General features: G+C 49.3%; 1 protein-coding gene across 2 annotated transcripts; it reads right to left on the bottom strand.

Moving 5' to 3' along the window:
- Positions 1-1,560: 1,560 nt before the first annotated feature.
- ISY1 (ISY1 splicing factor homolog) lies at positions 1,561-13,736 on the bottom strand. Of its 2 annotated transcripts, none has more exons than XM_071550965.1 (11): positions 13,638-13,736; positions 13,398-13,420; positions 10,469-10,520; positions 8,934-8,999; positions 8,445-8,487; positions 8,179-8,291; positions 7,867-7,984; positions 7,016-7,138; positions 4,633-4,736; positions 3,480-3,566; positions 1,561-2,321 (listed from the first exon to the last, which is right to left on the bottom strand). In XM_071550965.1, exons 1-11 carry the CDS (start codon positions 13,638-13,640, stop codon positions 2,214-2,216), a joined length of 840 nt encoding a protein of 279 aa, XP_071407066.1. In that variant the 5' UTR covers positions 13,641-13,736; the 3' UTR covers positions 1,561-2,213. The 2 variants fall into 2 exon arrangements, with proteins under 2 accessions (XP_071407066.1, XP_071407067.1); XM_071550966.1 differs by lacking the exon at positions 13,638-13,736 and adding an exon at positions 13,523-13,571.
- Between the last annotated feature and the right edge of the window lie 678 nt (positions 13,737-14,414).

Genomic DNA, 14,414 nt, shown 5'->3' with positions numbered 1-14,414 from the left:
ACAGCAGGGTCAGTTTGCCTTGCACGGTTCCACACTGCATTTTTGTGCCTTTATTCTGTGTTGGTTGGCAGAGATCAGCCCTGTCCTAAAAGCTTTCCTCTTAACATCATGGTGTTCGTCATGCTCAGGGCTGGAAGCTGATCCTTTGAACAGGAATACAATTACAATCGTATTGGTCTTCTCTCATTCTTTAAATCTATTCCTTTTTTATGCCTCTTTTCATCATCACTCTGTCCCTGATCTGCCTTTACCCTTCTGTTTTCTGTCTTCCATCTTACAGATTCATATGGTGACAGAAGGGATCTACCACTGGTATTATCCATACAAACTAGTTGGGTTTTTTCTCCCTTAAATCTACATTTTTTATCTTCAGCTTATAGTTTAGCAAATGTACAGCAAGATTCGTTCCTTTCTCTTTCAAGTATTGTTCCCCTGGAAGAAAATCTGCTGTTGTACAAATCAATCAATCAATAAATCAATCAATAAATGAATGAATGAATGAATGAATGCTGTGTAGCACAACCACAGTTGGCAAGGGGCTGTTCCCAACAGAGTTCCAGCTCTATTTTGGCAAGCCCACTGGGCTGCTCCAGTTTTTCTGTGGGTGTCCTGTCCCTTTGCCCCTGTCACACCAGGGTTTGTGACCAATGCCAGTTCATACAGCTCCAGGGACTCAGTCAGGGGCTCAGCACCAGCCCTCAAAGCCTTTACCCTGCACAGACTGTGACTTTCCACAGGCAAAGGACAACTCACCTGATCCAGTAAAAGGAAAGGAGGAAAGGAGCCTGTTTTTCCATTCTTGATGGCCAGGGTTTTGGGGAAGGAACTCTGGGAAGCAGCACTGTCTTTTACAGCAATACAGAGCACATGTAAAAAGCACATCACTTCCTGAAACTCAAGAACAGAAAACACTCCAAAGGCAGCACCAAAAACCACTTTGGAGATGCCTGCAACCCAGAGCACACAAATTACTGTGAGTTATAAGCACTCATTCTCTGCTTTATTACAAAGCAGAGAGAGCTGCACTGCTAACAGGAAGAGAGGAGAATGTTTGTGATGTTAGTTGTTTGCTTCTACTAATAATTGAGCTTTTGATTTATTCTAAGTTTTTAATTGGCGGCTACACTTTCCATTTTTTCTAGACTTTTTTGTGATCTCTTACATGAAGTGAGACAAAGCTTGTCTCGGTGATTTAGCAATTTGACTGCTCTGGAGTGGACTATTCACTACAGAGAGTGATAGATTAATACTAATGTACAATCTACAAGTTTATAAAAATCTTAAGGCATCACTAAGAGCATTTAGAAATATGCCAAACAGTCCCAGACATGGTTACTTGGCTGTTAAATACTCCATTCCTTAGGCAGAAACACTCCATGGCTGCAGATGTCCAATTTAAAATGTCATTCATTCATTCAGATCCCAGGATACACCAGCCAAGAGCAGTAGGGGATGGAGAGCTTCAAATCCCTACATGGATGTCTGTTTATGATCCCATTCTTTGCCTACAATTAGGGAATCACCACAATTCCTTGAGCTAGAATGAAACAAGACATCAGGTTTGTAAAGAAATTTTACTAAAAATATTTGAACAAGGTATTGCAAAATTTTTTACAATAGCTGCTGAAATATCCAGCATTTAAGCAATTTATTCAGGCACAAACCACAAAAAGGGTAAAAGATTTTATAAACTGTGTGTTATAGAAAGAACTGAATCTACTGCAAAGTCACTGATAAGATCTGCCACTGAGGTACCTCTGAACAGGTTCCAGGCTGTTCTGGTAAACTAAGCAGGTGTAACAGACTAAGTTAATTCTGGACTCAGCCCAACAAAACCCAGCATGAGAAGGATGTACACTTACAGTGAGGATGAAGCAGCCAGAATGGCAGGAACACCATCACCTTTCCTCTGGGATTTAAGAGCTCAGTGGGCGTGTGGTTCTACCTGTAAGAGGCACCACTGCACAGACCCTTTTACAAACTGAAAGGACTGAAGACAGTTGTAGATGTAGAGACAAGGTTTGATCTTTCTCACCACTGGAGTGTCGGTCATCCTACTGGATTAATAAAAAATGATTGTTTTCCTTCTCCAGAACACACTGTAATTCTATCAATTCACTCTTAACCTCCAAAGGGACTTCCAGAGCTAAAAGCCACTGCCACCAGAACACAGGAGCCTGTTGCCTGTGGATGGCTCACACACAGACCAGAAGTTACAGTCCCATAAGTGTCTTTGCTTCCTCACTCTGTGCCATGAGGGTTTCACTGGCGTATTTCTGAAGCAGCTCCATCTTCTTCCTCCGGACAAGAGCTTCCTCAATCTGCAAATATAAACACAGAATGGCACTCAGCTCAGTTGAGGTGCTGACACCCAGGATGCTCAGCTACAGCCAGGGGGAAGGAAAACACAGCGAACAGCCTGTGGAAACTGGAGCTGTGCACTAGTGTAAAAGTCATGGAACTAAGATGAGTCAGGAGTATCTTTTTAATGCTCAGGTGAGGCTCCTGGAAGCCAAAAGAAGCAGTAAAAGAGATGCCTTCCTTTCTGATCTATGCTCCCAGCCCTGTCAATCAGGGTGTTGGTGCCATTGCATTTTGATCTCAGTTCAGTAACTTGAACTGTGTTCCAAACAATTCTCTCAGATCCAGCCTTAGGGAACACAGAACACATGGATCTATGGCACACGAGTCCACACCTCTGGAATAACATCTGGTGAGTGTGCCCTTCACATCAGCCACACATGAACCTCTGCCCTGCACCTTGCCTGGAAGTGCCAGTGATACATCATTCTTTAAGGCCACACACTTGAAAGATCTACTAATAACCTGCAAGACTTGTTTCAGTCTCAGAAATGATTTTATATTTGTCCAAATTGCACACAGGATCTCTCAAAAGAAGCGTTCTGAACCTGAGTTTTAAGTAATTCGGAATCTAGAAGGCATAATCCTGTAGGCATTGGGTGTAGAGTGATTTGCCCCTAAGAAAGAGAAACAGCCACAGAAATCCAGAACCTTTTTGCCTGGGCTGTACTTCAAACAACCTGTCACTGTTAATATATACCCTAGAGCAGCTCCAAAATGTAACAGTCAATTCAAGGTCATGCCACAAAATAACTTCAGAAAAGTTAGGAGAACAAATCCTGCAATTCAGAAATCATCCATTAAATTAAAAACCCCAGTCAGACCATCAGCAGAAAGGCACAGCACAGACACAGCAGGCAATCCTGGGTATCGATCATGGCACCACAACACTTTCCAATTTATGGAATATTTATGAAGGCTTTGACAATTCTCACGTGAAAAGGGTTATAGCAATGGTACCACAAAACAAGCAGTTCCACAGCAGTTGCAAGAGAATTAAACAGCTGCAGAGTCAAGTCACAGAAATAACAAATTTAGGGCACTTTTACTGATGATGTGAAGACCTGCCTTGCAAAAGCCAGTGTGCATCTCTGCACCTGAATTTTCTTATGTCTTACCTCCTGTTGAGTTGGCACTGGAACATGTGCAATAAATTTCTGCTGGCCTTCTTCACCTTCTCTTTCCTTGCCACCTTCCTCATCAGACTAAAAAGTGAAAAAATTAAGCCACATCAAGTTTATTTTCTATAGAGGACATAAAACCCCCCTCTTCTTTACTTGCTTTGCTAGATGGAATCAGGCAGAGCATGATCAACCTACAAACACAGAAGTAGGTGAAGAGGACTGAACACCACAGGAATACAACAAGAATCCCATTCAGATCCTTCTCCCTGACATTTTCAGAATTACTGCTTCCATTTTTCATATGGCCTTTGCTCTGCTGTGGCATGGGCAGGATGTAAAGCTCTGTTTCCTCCTCTCCCATATCCCTGGCTGCCACAGCAAAGCTATAAACAGAAGAGGAGCCAACTAACCATGAAAGCAAGTGCTTTAAAGTGTAGGTACCACTTCCCTGTACAGGTTCGGTCTCAGACCTGAGAGCTGGGTGTGAATCAGGAAATAATACAAATAAAACTGGGGACTGAAGGAGCCACCAGATTGCCACTATGAACCATCTCCTTTTTATTCTTGTGTCAGACCCACTTAGGTACAAACTGAGAAATGAGAAGTAGTTTCCAGTATCCCTTTTACAGATCTTGCTGGGAGCAGGGAGAGCAAAGAAACAAGAGCCATGTCCCAGCACTGGCAGCAGCAAAGCTTTGTGTGATTCCAGTGTCAACAAGGTCTTGCAGCCTCTGGTTTTGCTGAGCAGTGGCAGTGTGACATTATGCGGTTTCCAGAGCTACTTGTGCTGTTGCTGATGCAGGTTGTACTCACAACCCGACTGACCAGTGTTACCAACAGTGCTACCAACACACCACCTTACAAACAGAGAATTCCAGGCAGTGTCAGTTAAATCACAGCAGGGTCCCAGCAGTTGGTTCTCACTCAGGTGAAAAGGTCTTCCCCAGCTGCCAGCCTTCAGTGCCCTCTGAACTTGGGCCAAGTGTACTCACTACTACTGGTTCTTACTAACCAGGGCCAGAGGTGTAGTTAGCCAGGTGGAGAAGGGCAGGGCAGCAGCACACAGGTTCTTGCCACAGTAACACCATCTCCAAGAAGGCAGCACAGAAGACACAGGAAATGTCACATCCCCATAGCCACCACCTACCTCATCATCATTGACAGCATAGATATTTTCTTCCTCCTCTTCCTCGCCTCTTGCAAGTCGTGCTTCCCTCTCCATTTTCCATTTTTCCACTGCTTCTGCTATAACTGGTTAGCAAAGGAAAATGGCAAGTGTATCTGAGAGCCAGTAAAGCAGCATGGTCTTATTTCCAAAGCTTTTCAAGAGGACTTACACTTCTTGCCTAAACCCTCTACATCAATAACACACATTTACTGTGGCACCTCGATGCACCACCTACTGAAAACATCAGTGCAGTCTGAGCAAAACGCACACTGGCATTGACAAAGTGTGGCACTTGCTAATGCCTTCATCTGGGTACACTTTGGACTCTAAATGTCGTGGATAAATACCAACCTACTTTCTCAACTAACAGGGTGACATGACCAGGCTAAGTGGCTCTTACAGCTCTGAATCCTGTCAGCAGCTATAGGGATGCTGATCACAATGTCATTAATTAAACATGATTATGCTCCTTAGAGTGACACCCACACCTTTTTATCTTGGAGTCTGTGTCTCTTCTTTTGTAGCACTATCCCAGTTCTGTACCTTGCTGCTGTGTGGCTGCTGCACCCCTGTTACAGCAGAGTGCTGGGGAGAGCCAAACCCAAGTGTTAATAAGCTTAATCAGTGACATGGTCAGTGCATCAAACCCCAGAGAAGTGCCAGATTAATGCAGCGAGGCAGTGGGAATGCTCAGAAGTCAGCAGACATTCCCCAGGCTCTCACAGATCATACATTAAAATGCTCTCCATCAGAGAGCAAGATCTAGCCAGGGATTGTGTTTGTGTGTGGTTCCAGAACTGAAAAGCCACCTCAAACAAAGAGGTATTTTCAATACTTTGTTTCACAAAAACTTCACAAGGTAAAAACCACAAGAGCCCAGACAAGCATTGGCCCTGAGAGAATCCCAGCTGTTGTGCACTAACTGTACATTCACTGTCAGCACCTGCAGCCTCGTTAGTCCAGTGGCACAATCACCTATGGTGACAACTTCCTTTAATTACCCCATGCCCCCAGCCCAGTGGCTGCCCTGCCTGCAGCCAGCAGGGTGTGCAGGCTCAGCCCTGATGGAGGTGTTGGAAGCCCTGCACCCACAGCCTCCATTCCCACACCATCCCTGCCTGCATTCCCCTGGATTAGGGCTCCAGGCCACACTCAGGACACTGCTCAGTGGAACATTTCCTTCAGCCCCCTCTTCCAACAGTAGGACAAGAGGGCACAGGTTTAAGCTCTGCCAGGGGAGGTTTAGGTTGGATATCAGGAAGAAATTCTTTACAGAGAGAGTGGTCAGGCATTGGAATGGGCTGCCAAGCGAGGGGGTGGATTCTCCATCCCTGGAGGTTTTTAAGATGAGACTGGACATGGCACTGAGTGCCATGATCTGGTGATCACAATGGGGCTGGATTAAGGGTTGGACTTGATGACCTCAGAGGTCTCTTCCAACCCAACTGGTTCTATGATTTTATGATTCCTCCCTGCCCTGTAACCCAAAAGACCAGGCATGATCTTGAACACACAACACTGCAAGTGTCTCACACATGGAGAAGGGATACCTGTAAGGATCAGGCAGTGCTCACCAGCAGCACTAAGAACTGTTTAGGAAACAGCTGAGCTCTTAAAGGTGGGGTGGCCTCTTGCTCAAGCTACACAAATACCAGAAAATCGCACACAGTGCTGAACTTTGAGGAGTTTGAGGCACTAAGACTCATAATCCTGATGTCTTTAGCAGGGAGGTCAGTAGAAACAATCCTAGAAAACTATGTCAGCAGGCACATGGATAAATACTATCCTATTGAGAAAAATACGTTTCAAAGGAAGAAATATTCAAATGTGTGGAAGTTCAGAGATAGATGACATGGATAAATTAACACAGGCCACCCAGACTTCAGGGTTTCCAGAAGGCCTCTCTAATCTTCCAGAAAACTAAAGAGCTCTATTTATGGATAAATCAAAAATGAGGTGAGACAGGCAACAGATAGCAAGGGCAGTTTTCACAAGGGAGGGAGACAATGGCTTGAGATCCACAGATCTCATTGCTGCAACCTACTCTTTTATATTCTTAAACACGAAAAGGGGGTGGGGGGAAAAAGAAATTTTGCTTCAATAGTGAATGATTTGCTGACAATCTTAAATAGAGAATGACTTTCTGACAATATTAAATCATTACCAGTAGTAAAGAGGGGAAAGTCAACTCTAAAGCACACCTCTCCAACCTGAAATGCCTTACACAGTGATTTGGACACCTGTGTGACAAATTACATCAGCCTGTGGACACCTCTGTGACAGACAGCCAAGGACAAGACAACACCCACATTTCATTTCAGAGTTCACCATCACCCTTCCTGGACTGAAGAGTCTCCCCTACCCTTCTTCTCATGCTCCTGCTCCAGAGGCTCCAAGATGCCATCGTCCTCGTCCCTGTAGCCATAGTACTCGGCATCGATGTCCTTCATGAGCTCGGCCCGAGTTTTCCGTGGCGGTGGCAGCGCTGGAGGGACACACAGTCACTGCCCAGTTCCATCCCACCACTGCTCTGGATTCCCAGCACACTCACAGCACCAGGGCTGCTGCTCCAGCCCATAACCCAGGGGTGATCCAGCTGCTGCCAGCTTTGGAAGCACTGGTGTTGCACTCTGGTGCACACAAACCAGTTCCAGTACAGGACCCAACACTTCCCCCAGACCATGGAGTGCTTCCCATTATTCCTCTTTGTAGATGGCAAGTAACAAGGAGCTGGTTCAGTATTGGCCTCACTTTCAGGCCCAAGCAATTCCCACTCATCCTCTGACAAATCAATACATAATGTTTTATCCCTTACATCTAGTTTTTCCTATCATGAAAGCTGATTCCTGCTGCTCAAACTGTGTCCAACCCAGCTTCCCCTTTTTCTTCTTATTTTTTTAACCTCAGAGCTCCAAGTACTATTTAGAACTTCTCAAAGAAGTTAGCCTGTTATGCTGGAAAGCTTCCATAGGACATCAGTTCTTACCATTTGGATCTCCCAGTAGAAACCAGTTTACTCTTTTTTAGATTCCTTTAATTGCAAACAGCCAAAGGTATTCCATTTAGTTAATTACTTGTGCTCAGAGTTTCATTTCTCTGACCTAAGACACAGCCTAGAAATGTTACCAGCACCCCCTACAAACCACAATAACATTTTACACAAGATACACTCCTGTTTAGATCCATGTCTGGGAAGAGTCACTCTTTACTTACGTTCCTTTTCAAAAAGCTCTCTAACTCCCGGTAAATCTTTTGCAGCTCCAAAATATTTGTAGCCTCTGTTCCCTGGAACTTCTTTCCCTTCATGGTCTAACATTTTCGGTCCAATCCGCTGAAAAACAAACAGACTTTATAGTTTAAAGTTTCCTCCTAACACAACCAAACATTTTTAGAGCTGAATGAAAACCCTCTCTAACAAACACTGGCCAAGGCACACACGGTTAACTAAATGTTGCACAGATTTTTCTCAGTAGCCACTTCACTTGTAAGCAGAACAACTATGAATACAACATCCTGTACACTCACAGCATAATCCGGCCCTCCCAGCTCCTTTATTCTGTATTCCCAGTGTCCTTTCTCCCTCAGGAGTTTGTTGATTTCATCGTTCAGGTCCCGGATTCGGAATTCGCCCAATCCAGCTGGTAGAGAGAAAAAAGCCAATAAATGAGGCAGCTCACCAGAAGCACCAGAGGAAATCAGGATTTATGCAATGGAAACAATACAGTTCACATGCAGTGTGATTTCTACTCAAAGTGCTTAGGACTGGAGATCCAGAAAAATAAAAAGCTTACCATTTTGAATCTGTGCCACTTTCTTGGAGATCTCTCCAATGATCTGGTCAAATAAGAACACAGAAATTAATTGCTGAAGAAAACCTGCCCTCAGCAGAGGGTACACAGAACACAGAAACAGACTGTTTAAGAAGTGCATGACAATAGGACAAGTAGCAACAAAACACAAGTTGAAATTGGAGAAATTCTGATTAAATTCAAGGGGGAGAACTAATTAAGAAGGTAATCAAACAGTGGAACAGTGGTCTCAAAAAGCTGTGGAACCAAAATCCCTGAAGAAATTGCAAACTCAGCAGGACATGGCCCTGGGGCAAATTGACATTGTAGGACCTGCTTTGGACAGGGAACTGTATGATCTTCCAGTGTGAATTATTCTGTGACTGTCAGCCTACTGAGTGGGTATGAGAACACTTGCAAGCAGGCTGTCTAAACAGAAGTGCCAAAGCTGTACCTCCTATAGAACCAGAAAAATGTATAGGCTGCCATCACCTGTCGCCTCCACTTCTCAGCTTTGGGCAGTTCATTGCACTCCGAGGCAAGGAAAGGTCTCCGTTCCTGTTGGACACAAAAACACACCACCAAGTTTAATGAAGAACTAACATATCCACAGCATCTCACACAAACTTAGCCCAAATTGTGCTAACAGGCTCCTGTGCCTTCTGCTCCCACTGATTCTTACTGAGTGGAAACCAGCGATGATTTACAGAACTGTCAAATCAAACTATCACAGATATAAAAACTCACTTAAATCCACTTTATCAAAAATAACATCTGTCACCTGTTTTTTCAAAGCACCCCACAGCCCTCTCCAATACAAAGAACATTCCATTTTAGACACTATTTTCAGTAAGTTTCACCATTTTCAGCACACTACCCCCTAAATAAAATCCAGTCTTCCAAGCAGAGTTTAACTTTAAGCCTATCTTTCTCAATTGCTACTACCTAAATAATCTAATTGTTTTCCAGGATGGTTTTGGTTCGCATTCCAATAATTCATCTTGACTGTGTGTGCAGTTACTTTGTCCCTTTCCCCAGAGCACTTCTTTTCACCTCTTAAAAAGCCTTCCTCTCCATAATATACCAGAAACTCTATTCCATCTTCCTCTGTTGCTCACAGAATCTTTTTCACTGCAGTTTCTCCAAACTGTTATTTGCTACTTTTCTGTCCAAAAAGGTTACTGAGAACACTCTGATCCCCACATAAATATTCTTGCACTTTGACTTTTGATTCAGTGACAAATGCCCAGGGAAATCCAGGGATAGCTGGGAATCAGCCCCTAGGATTCTGTGTGGTGCTATTGCTTTTGTTACAGTGGTGGGGGGTTCTTAAATTACAAAGTCCATTTTTTGGCAGTCTTGCAGCAATCAAGAAAAACCCCACATGGCAGTGAAGACCATCATGAACAGGCCCCCAGCTGTTCATGTGCTGGGTGAACATGCCAACAGTTGTGTCTCACGGGGGTCTGCAGTGCAGTGACCCTCAAAGCCTTCTTTGTCAGAACATCCCCAATAAATGAGATTATGAGAAGGATTTCTCTGCTTCTGGGAAGAAATCCAAACAAACCTTGTGACTACCATTAGTGTTTCTGCATCAATTTGCCTAAGCAGCTGCAGGAGGAGACTTCAGTCTCAGTAATAATGCTCATTTTTTGCCCAGCATGCTGCCTCTGTTTACAGCATTACAGTAGTTTGGTTTTTTTCCCCCAAACTATGACATATTCTACCTATATTACATAAAAAAATCTAAGTGATGTTCAGTTTGCACTTTCTTCTTGGCAGCCAAGCCAGCAGACCTCTGAAACAAAGATACCCATGTCAATTTTAAGTTACTCCCTTAAGAAAATTCCGGTGACCGTTTGTGTGACTGTGAACACAGACAGCTGAAACCCTGCCTGAGTCAGGCCCCACAGGACACAGCTCAGCACACAGCACAGCACACTCACATCTCACAGATCACAGCTCAGCACGAGGCCTGCTCTGCTCCCCAACCAGAGCCAACAACCATTCTGGGGTTCCCATCCTACCTTGACCTTCCCTTCCTCGAGCTGCGCTTGCCGAAATCTCGCCAAGGCCGTCCTGGAGGAAACAGAGGGAGCAGATTTACCTTTACAAATCCACATTATCCATCTTCTAATGGGAACAAGTTTTGCTCTGGATGTTTATTATGGACTTAATTACAGTCCACAGAAAACAAAGGCTTGAACACGTCATTGACCACCTCTAGCTCTTTCAGCTGGTGACCTCTCAAGTCATCAGTGGTTCACTTCTTATATAGATATAAATCCTGGTAAACAGCTAATTATTCTTTCTGTTTAATATATGTCATGATATTAGATATTGGCAGCAAAAGAACATCAGCAAGTTAGAGGCAGAAACATTAAGATCTTAGCAGGGGATACATCAAAAAACAAGTAAAAATCTCCTGAGGAAAAAAGCTCCTTTAAGGAAAGAAGCATTAATAATCAAGTCTATAAATATAACCAAAATATTCCCAACCTCTCACAACTGAGCAGAGCCTACACATGCTACATTTTCCAATAGTTTTATTTATTAGACATTTAATAGTTTTGTTAAAAAGCACAGAACTGACCGCATTCAAAACCTTTAACAGCACACCTACACCCTGCACCTAAGCCAACCACCCAGGCTCTATCTGCTGCTAAGAGCTGTTTCCAGAAAGAAAAGTCTGGAAATTTTTCATTTCAGTGCAATCCAGAATCCCAGAGGCACTGGGTGGCATCACTGTACCAGCATCTCATGAGGTGAAATCTAAAAAAGAGTAAAGTGGTTTCTACTGGGAGTTCCAAATGGTAAGGACTGATGTCCTATAGAAACTCTCCAGGTATCAGAGAGCTGTGGGCTCTTCACCCTCTGCCTCAGTTACTGTTACAAGCTCAGAAAGTATTTTAGGAAAAGCAGCAGAGATGGGACACTTCATAAGTGCTCAAGAAAGCCAATCAAAAAATAAATTTGTCAAAACCCCGTGGGTCAGCCCAGGCAAGAACTACCTTATAGCAATGCTGACACTTTCCCACCTGGCCTGGCCCCTCTGTTCCCACAGCAAGAACTCCCTGACCCCCAAGGGAACACATTTCAGAGCCCATCCCTCGCTGCAGTGTCTGTGCTGCACAGCCCCAGCTGGCACAGCACCGGGTCCGTGCGTGCCCTGCCCTGTGCTGGAGGCACTGCCCGTGCCTCTGGAACGGCACACGGGCACCCAAACCCAGCCCTGAGCTCCAGGTGCAATGAACAGGCCGAGCAGAGAGCAATGAATGGGCCAGTGCGGCCCTGAGAGCCACGGCCGGGATGGGCAGAGCCGGCTGGGACAGGCAGAGCCACGGCAGGGACAGGCAGAGCCGGCTGGGACGGGCAGAGCCACGGCCGGGATGGGCAGAGCCGGCTGGGACAGGTAGAGCCACGGCAGGGACAGGCAGAGCCGGCTGGGACGGGCAGAGCCACGGCCAGGATGGGCAGAGCCACGGCCAGGATGGGCAGAGCCACGGCAGGGATGGGCAGAGCCACGGCAAGGATGGGCAGAGCCACGGCAAGGATGGGCAGAGCCGGCTGGGACAGGCAGAGTCACGGCCGGGATGGGCAGAGCCGGCTGGGACAGGCAGAGTCACAGCAGGGACAGGCAGAGCCGGCTGGGACGGGCAGAGCCATGGCCGGGATGGGCAGAGCCGGCTGGGACAGGCAGAGCCGACTGGGACGGGCAGAGCCGGCTGGGATGGGCAGAGCCACGGCCGGGATGGGCAGAGCCACGGCAGGGATGGGCAGAGCCACGGCAGGGATGGGCAGAGCCGGCTGGGACAGGCAGAGTCACGGCCGGGATGGGCAGAGCCGGCTGGGACAGGCAGAGCCACGGCAGGGACAGGCAGAGCCACGGCAGGGACAGGCAGAGCCGACTGGGACGGGCAGAGCCGACTGGGACGGGCAGAGCCGGCTGGGACGGGCAGAGCCACGGCCGGGATGGGCAGAGCCGGCTGGGACAGGCAGAGCCACAGCAGGGACAGGCAGAGCCGGCTGGGACGGGCAGAGCCACGGCCGGGATGGGCAGAGCCGGCTGGGACGGGCAGAGCCACGGCAGGGACAGGCAGAGCCGGCTGGGACGGGCAGAGTCACGGCCGGGATGGGCAGAGCCAGCTGGGACAGGCAGAGCCGACTGGGACGGGCAGAGCCGGCTGGGACGGGCAGAGCCACGGCCGGGATGGGCAGAGCCGGGTGGGACAGGCAGAGTCACGGCCGGGATGGGCAGAGCCGGCTGGGACAGGCAGAGTCACGGCAGGGACAGGCAGAGCCGGCTGGGACGGGCAGAGCCACGGCCGGGATGGGCAGAGCCGGATGGGATGGGCAGAGCCGACTGGGACGGGCAGAGCCGGCTGGGACGGGCAGAGCCACGGCCGGGATGGGCAGAGCCACGGCAGGGATGGGCAGAGCCGGCTGGGACAGGCAGAGTCACGGCCGGGATGGGCAGAGCCGGCTGGGACAGGCAGAGCCACGGCAGGGACAGGCAGAGCCACGGCAGGGACAGGCAGAGCCGGCTGGGACGGGCAGAGCCGACTGGGACGGGCAGAGCCGGCTGGGACAGGCAGAGCCGGCTGGGACGGGCAGAGCCACGGCCGGGATGGGCAGAGCCGGCTGGGACAGGCAGAGCCACGGCAGGGACAGGCAGAGCCGGCTGGGACGGGCAGAGCCACGGCCGGGATGGGCAGAGCCGGCTGGGACAGGCAGAGTCACGGCCGGGATGGGCAGAGCCGGCTGGGACGGGCAGAGCCACGGCCAGGGACGGGCAGAGCCACGGCAGGGAGCAGGTGCTGGGAAGCACGCACAGCTGCAGCCTCGGAGGGGAACACGGGCACCGAACCGAGCCGAGCCGAGCCGAGCCGAGCCGAGCTGCAGCCTCGGAGGGGAACACGGGCACCGAACCGAACCGAGCCGAGCCGCCGCACTCACATGGCCTTCTCCGCGTTCCGCGCCTGCAAAACACAAGAGAGCCCCATCAGGCAGCGCCCGGCGCCGGAGGGACCCCCTGCTCGCTCTGTCCGTCTGTCCCGCACTGTCCGTCGTCCCGCACTCACCATGGCCCCGCTCTGTCCTTCAGCCCCGCTGTGTCCCTCAGCCCCGTTCTGTCCATCTGTCCCTCAGCCCCGGTCTGTCGGTCTGTCCTGCTCTGTTCCTCAGCCCTGCACTCACCATGGTCCCGCTCTGTCCGTCTGTCCGTCAGTCCTGCACTGTCCGTGTGTCCCGCAGTTCCTCAGTGCCGATCCCGCCGTGAGGAGGAAGCACCGCCCTGACCCGGAACTGAACCCGCTTCGAGCGGGCGGCGCAGGGCGCGCGCCACGCTCCGCGCATGCGCAGAGTCCGCGCTGGGAAACTGCGGGAGCGCCGAGGGAGAGACACGGACACGGACACGGACACGGACTCCGGCACCGGCACCGCCAGCCCTGCGGGCTCTGCCCCTCCCGCTGCCCCAGGATATGCCGGGCCGGGCCGGGCCCCGCGCCTGCTCCGCAGCCCGTGCCGGGGCCGCCCACCCTCACAGCCAGGAATTCTCCCGAGCCGTCCCCGGGAGCCGTCCCCGCTGGCCGGATCCCCGCAGCCGTGGGTGGTGTGTCCCTGTCCCCGCAGCCCCGTCCCTGTCCCCACACACCTTCCCCCGGGGTGCCCCCGGCCCCACCACTGCCGGCCCTGCCCTCGGTGCAGCCCCAGCTGTGCCCGGTATCCCCACAGCAGAGGGGCAGCTCCATCCCCTCTCGCACCGCTGCCCACGGGCCTTTCCGAGCGCTCACTGCCGGCTCCGGGGTGTCCTCACAACTACAGTTTACAAACTACAGTTCACAAATTACACCAGACCTCATCAACTGTCCCAAACAAACTGCAATGATTCGTTTTCAGTGACAAGTTATTTAGTGGCTCCCTGTAATTTGAGTAAAATTCCCCTACCCAGAAAAGGCAACCCTTCAGAGTTCT

The sequence above is a fragment of the Pithys albifrons genome, chromosome 3 (genome assembly GCF_047495875.1).
Source record: "Pithys albifrons albifrons isolate INPA30051 chromosome 3, PitAlb_v1, whole genome shotgun sequence".
NCBI lineage: Eukaryota > Metazoa > Chordata > Aves > Passeriformes > Thamnophilidae > Pithys > Pithys albifrons.
This window is presented reverse-complemented; position numbering and strand designations above follow the sequence as displayed.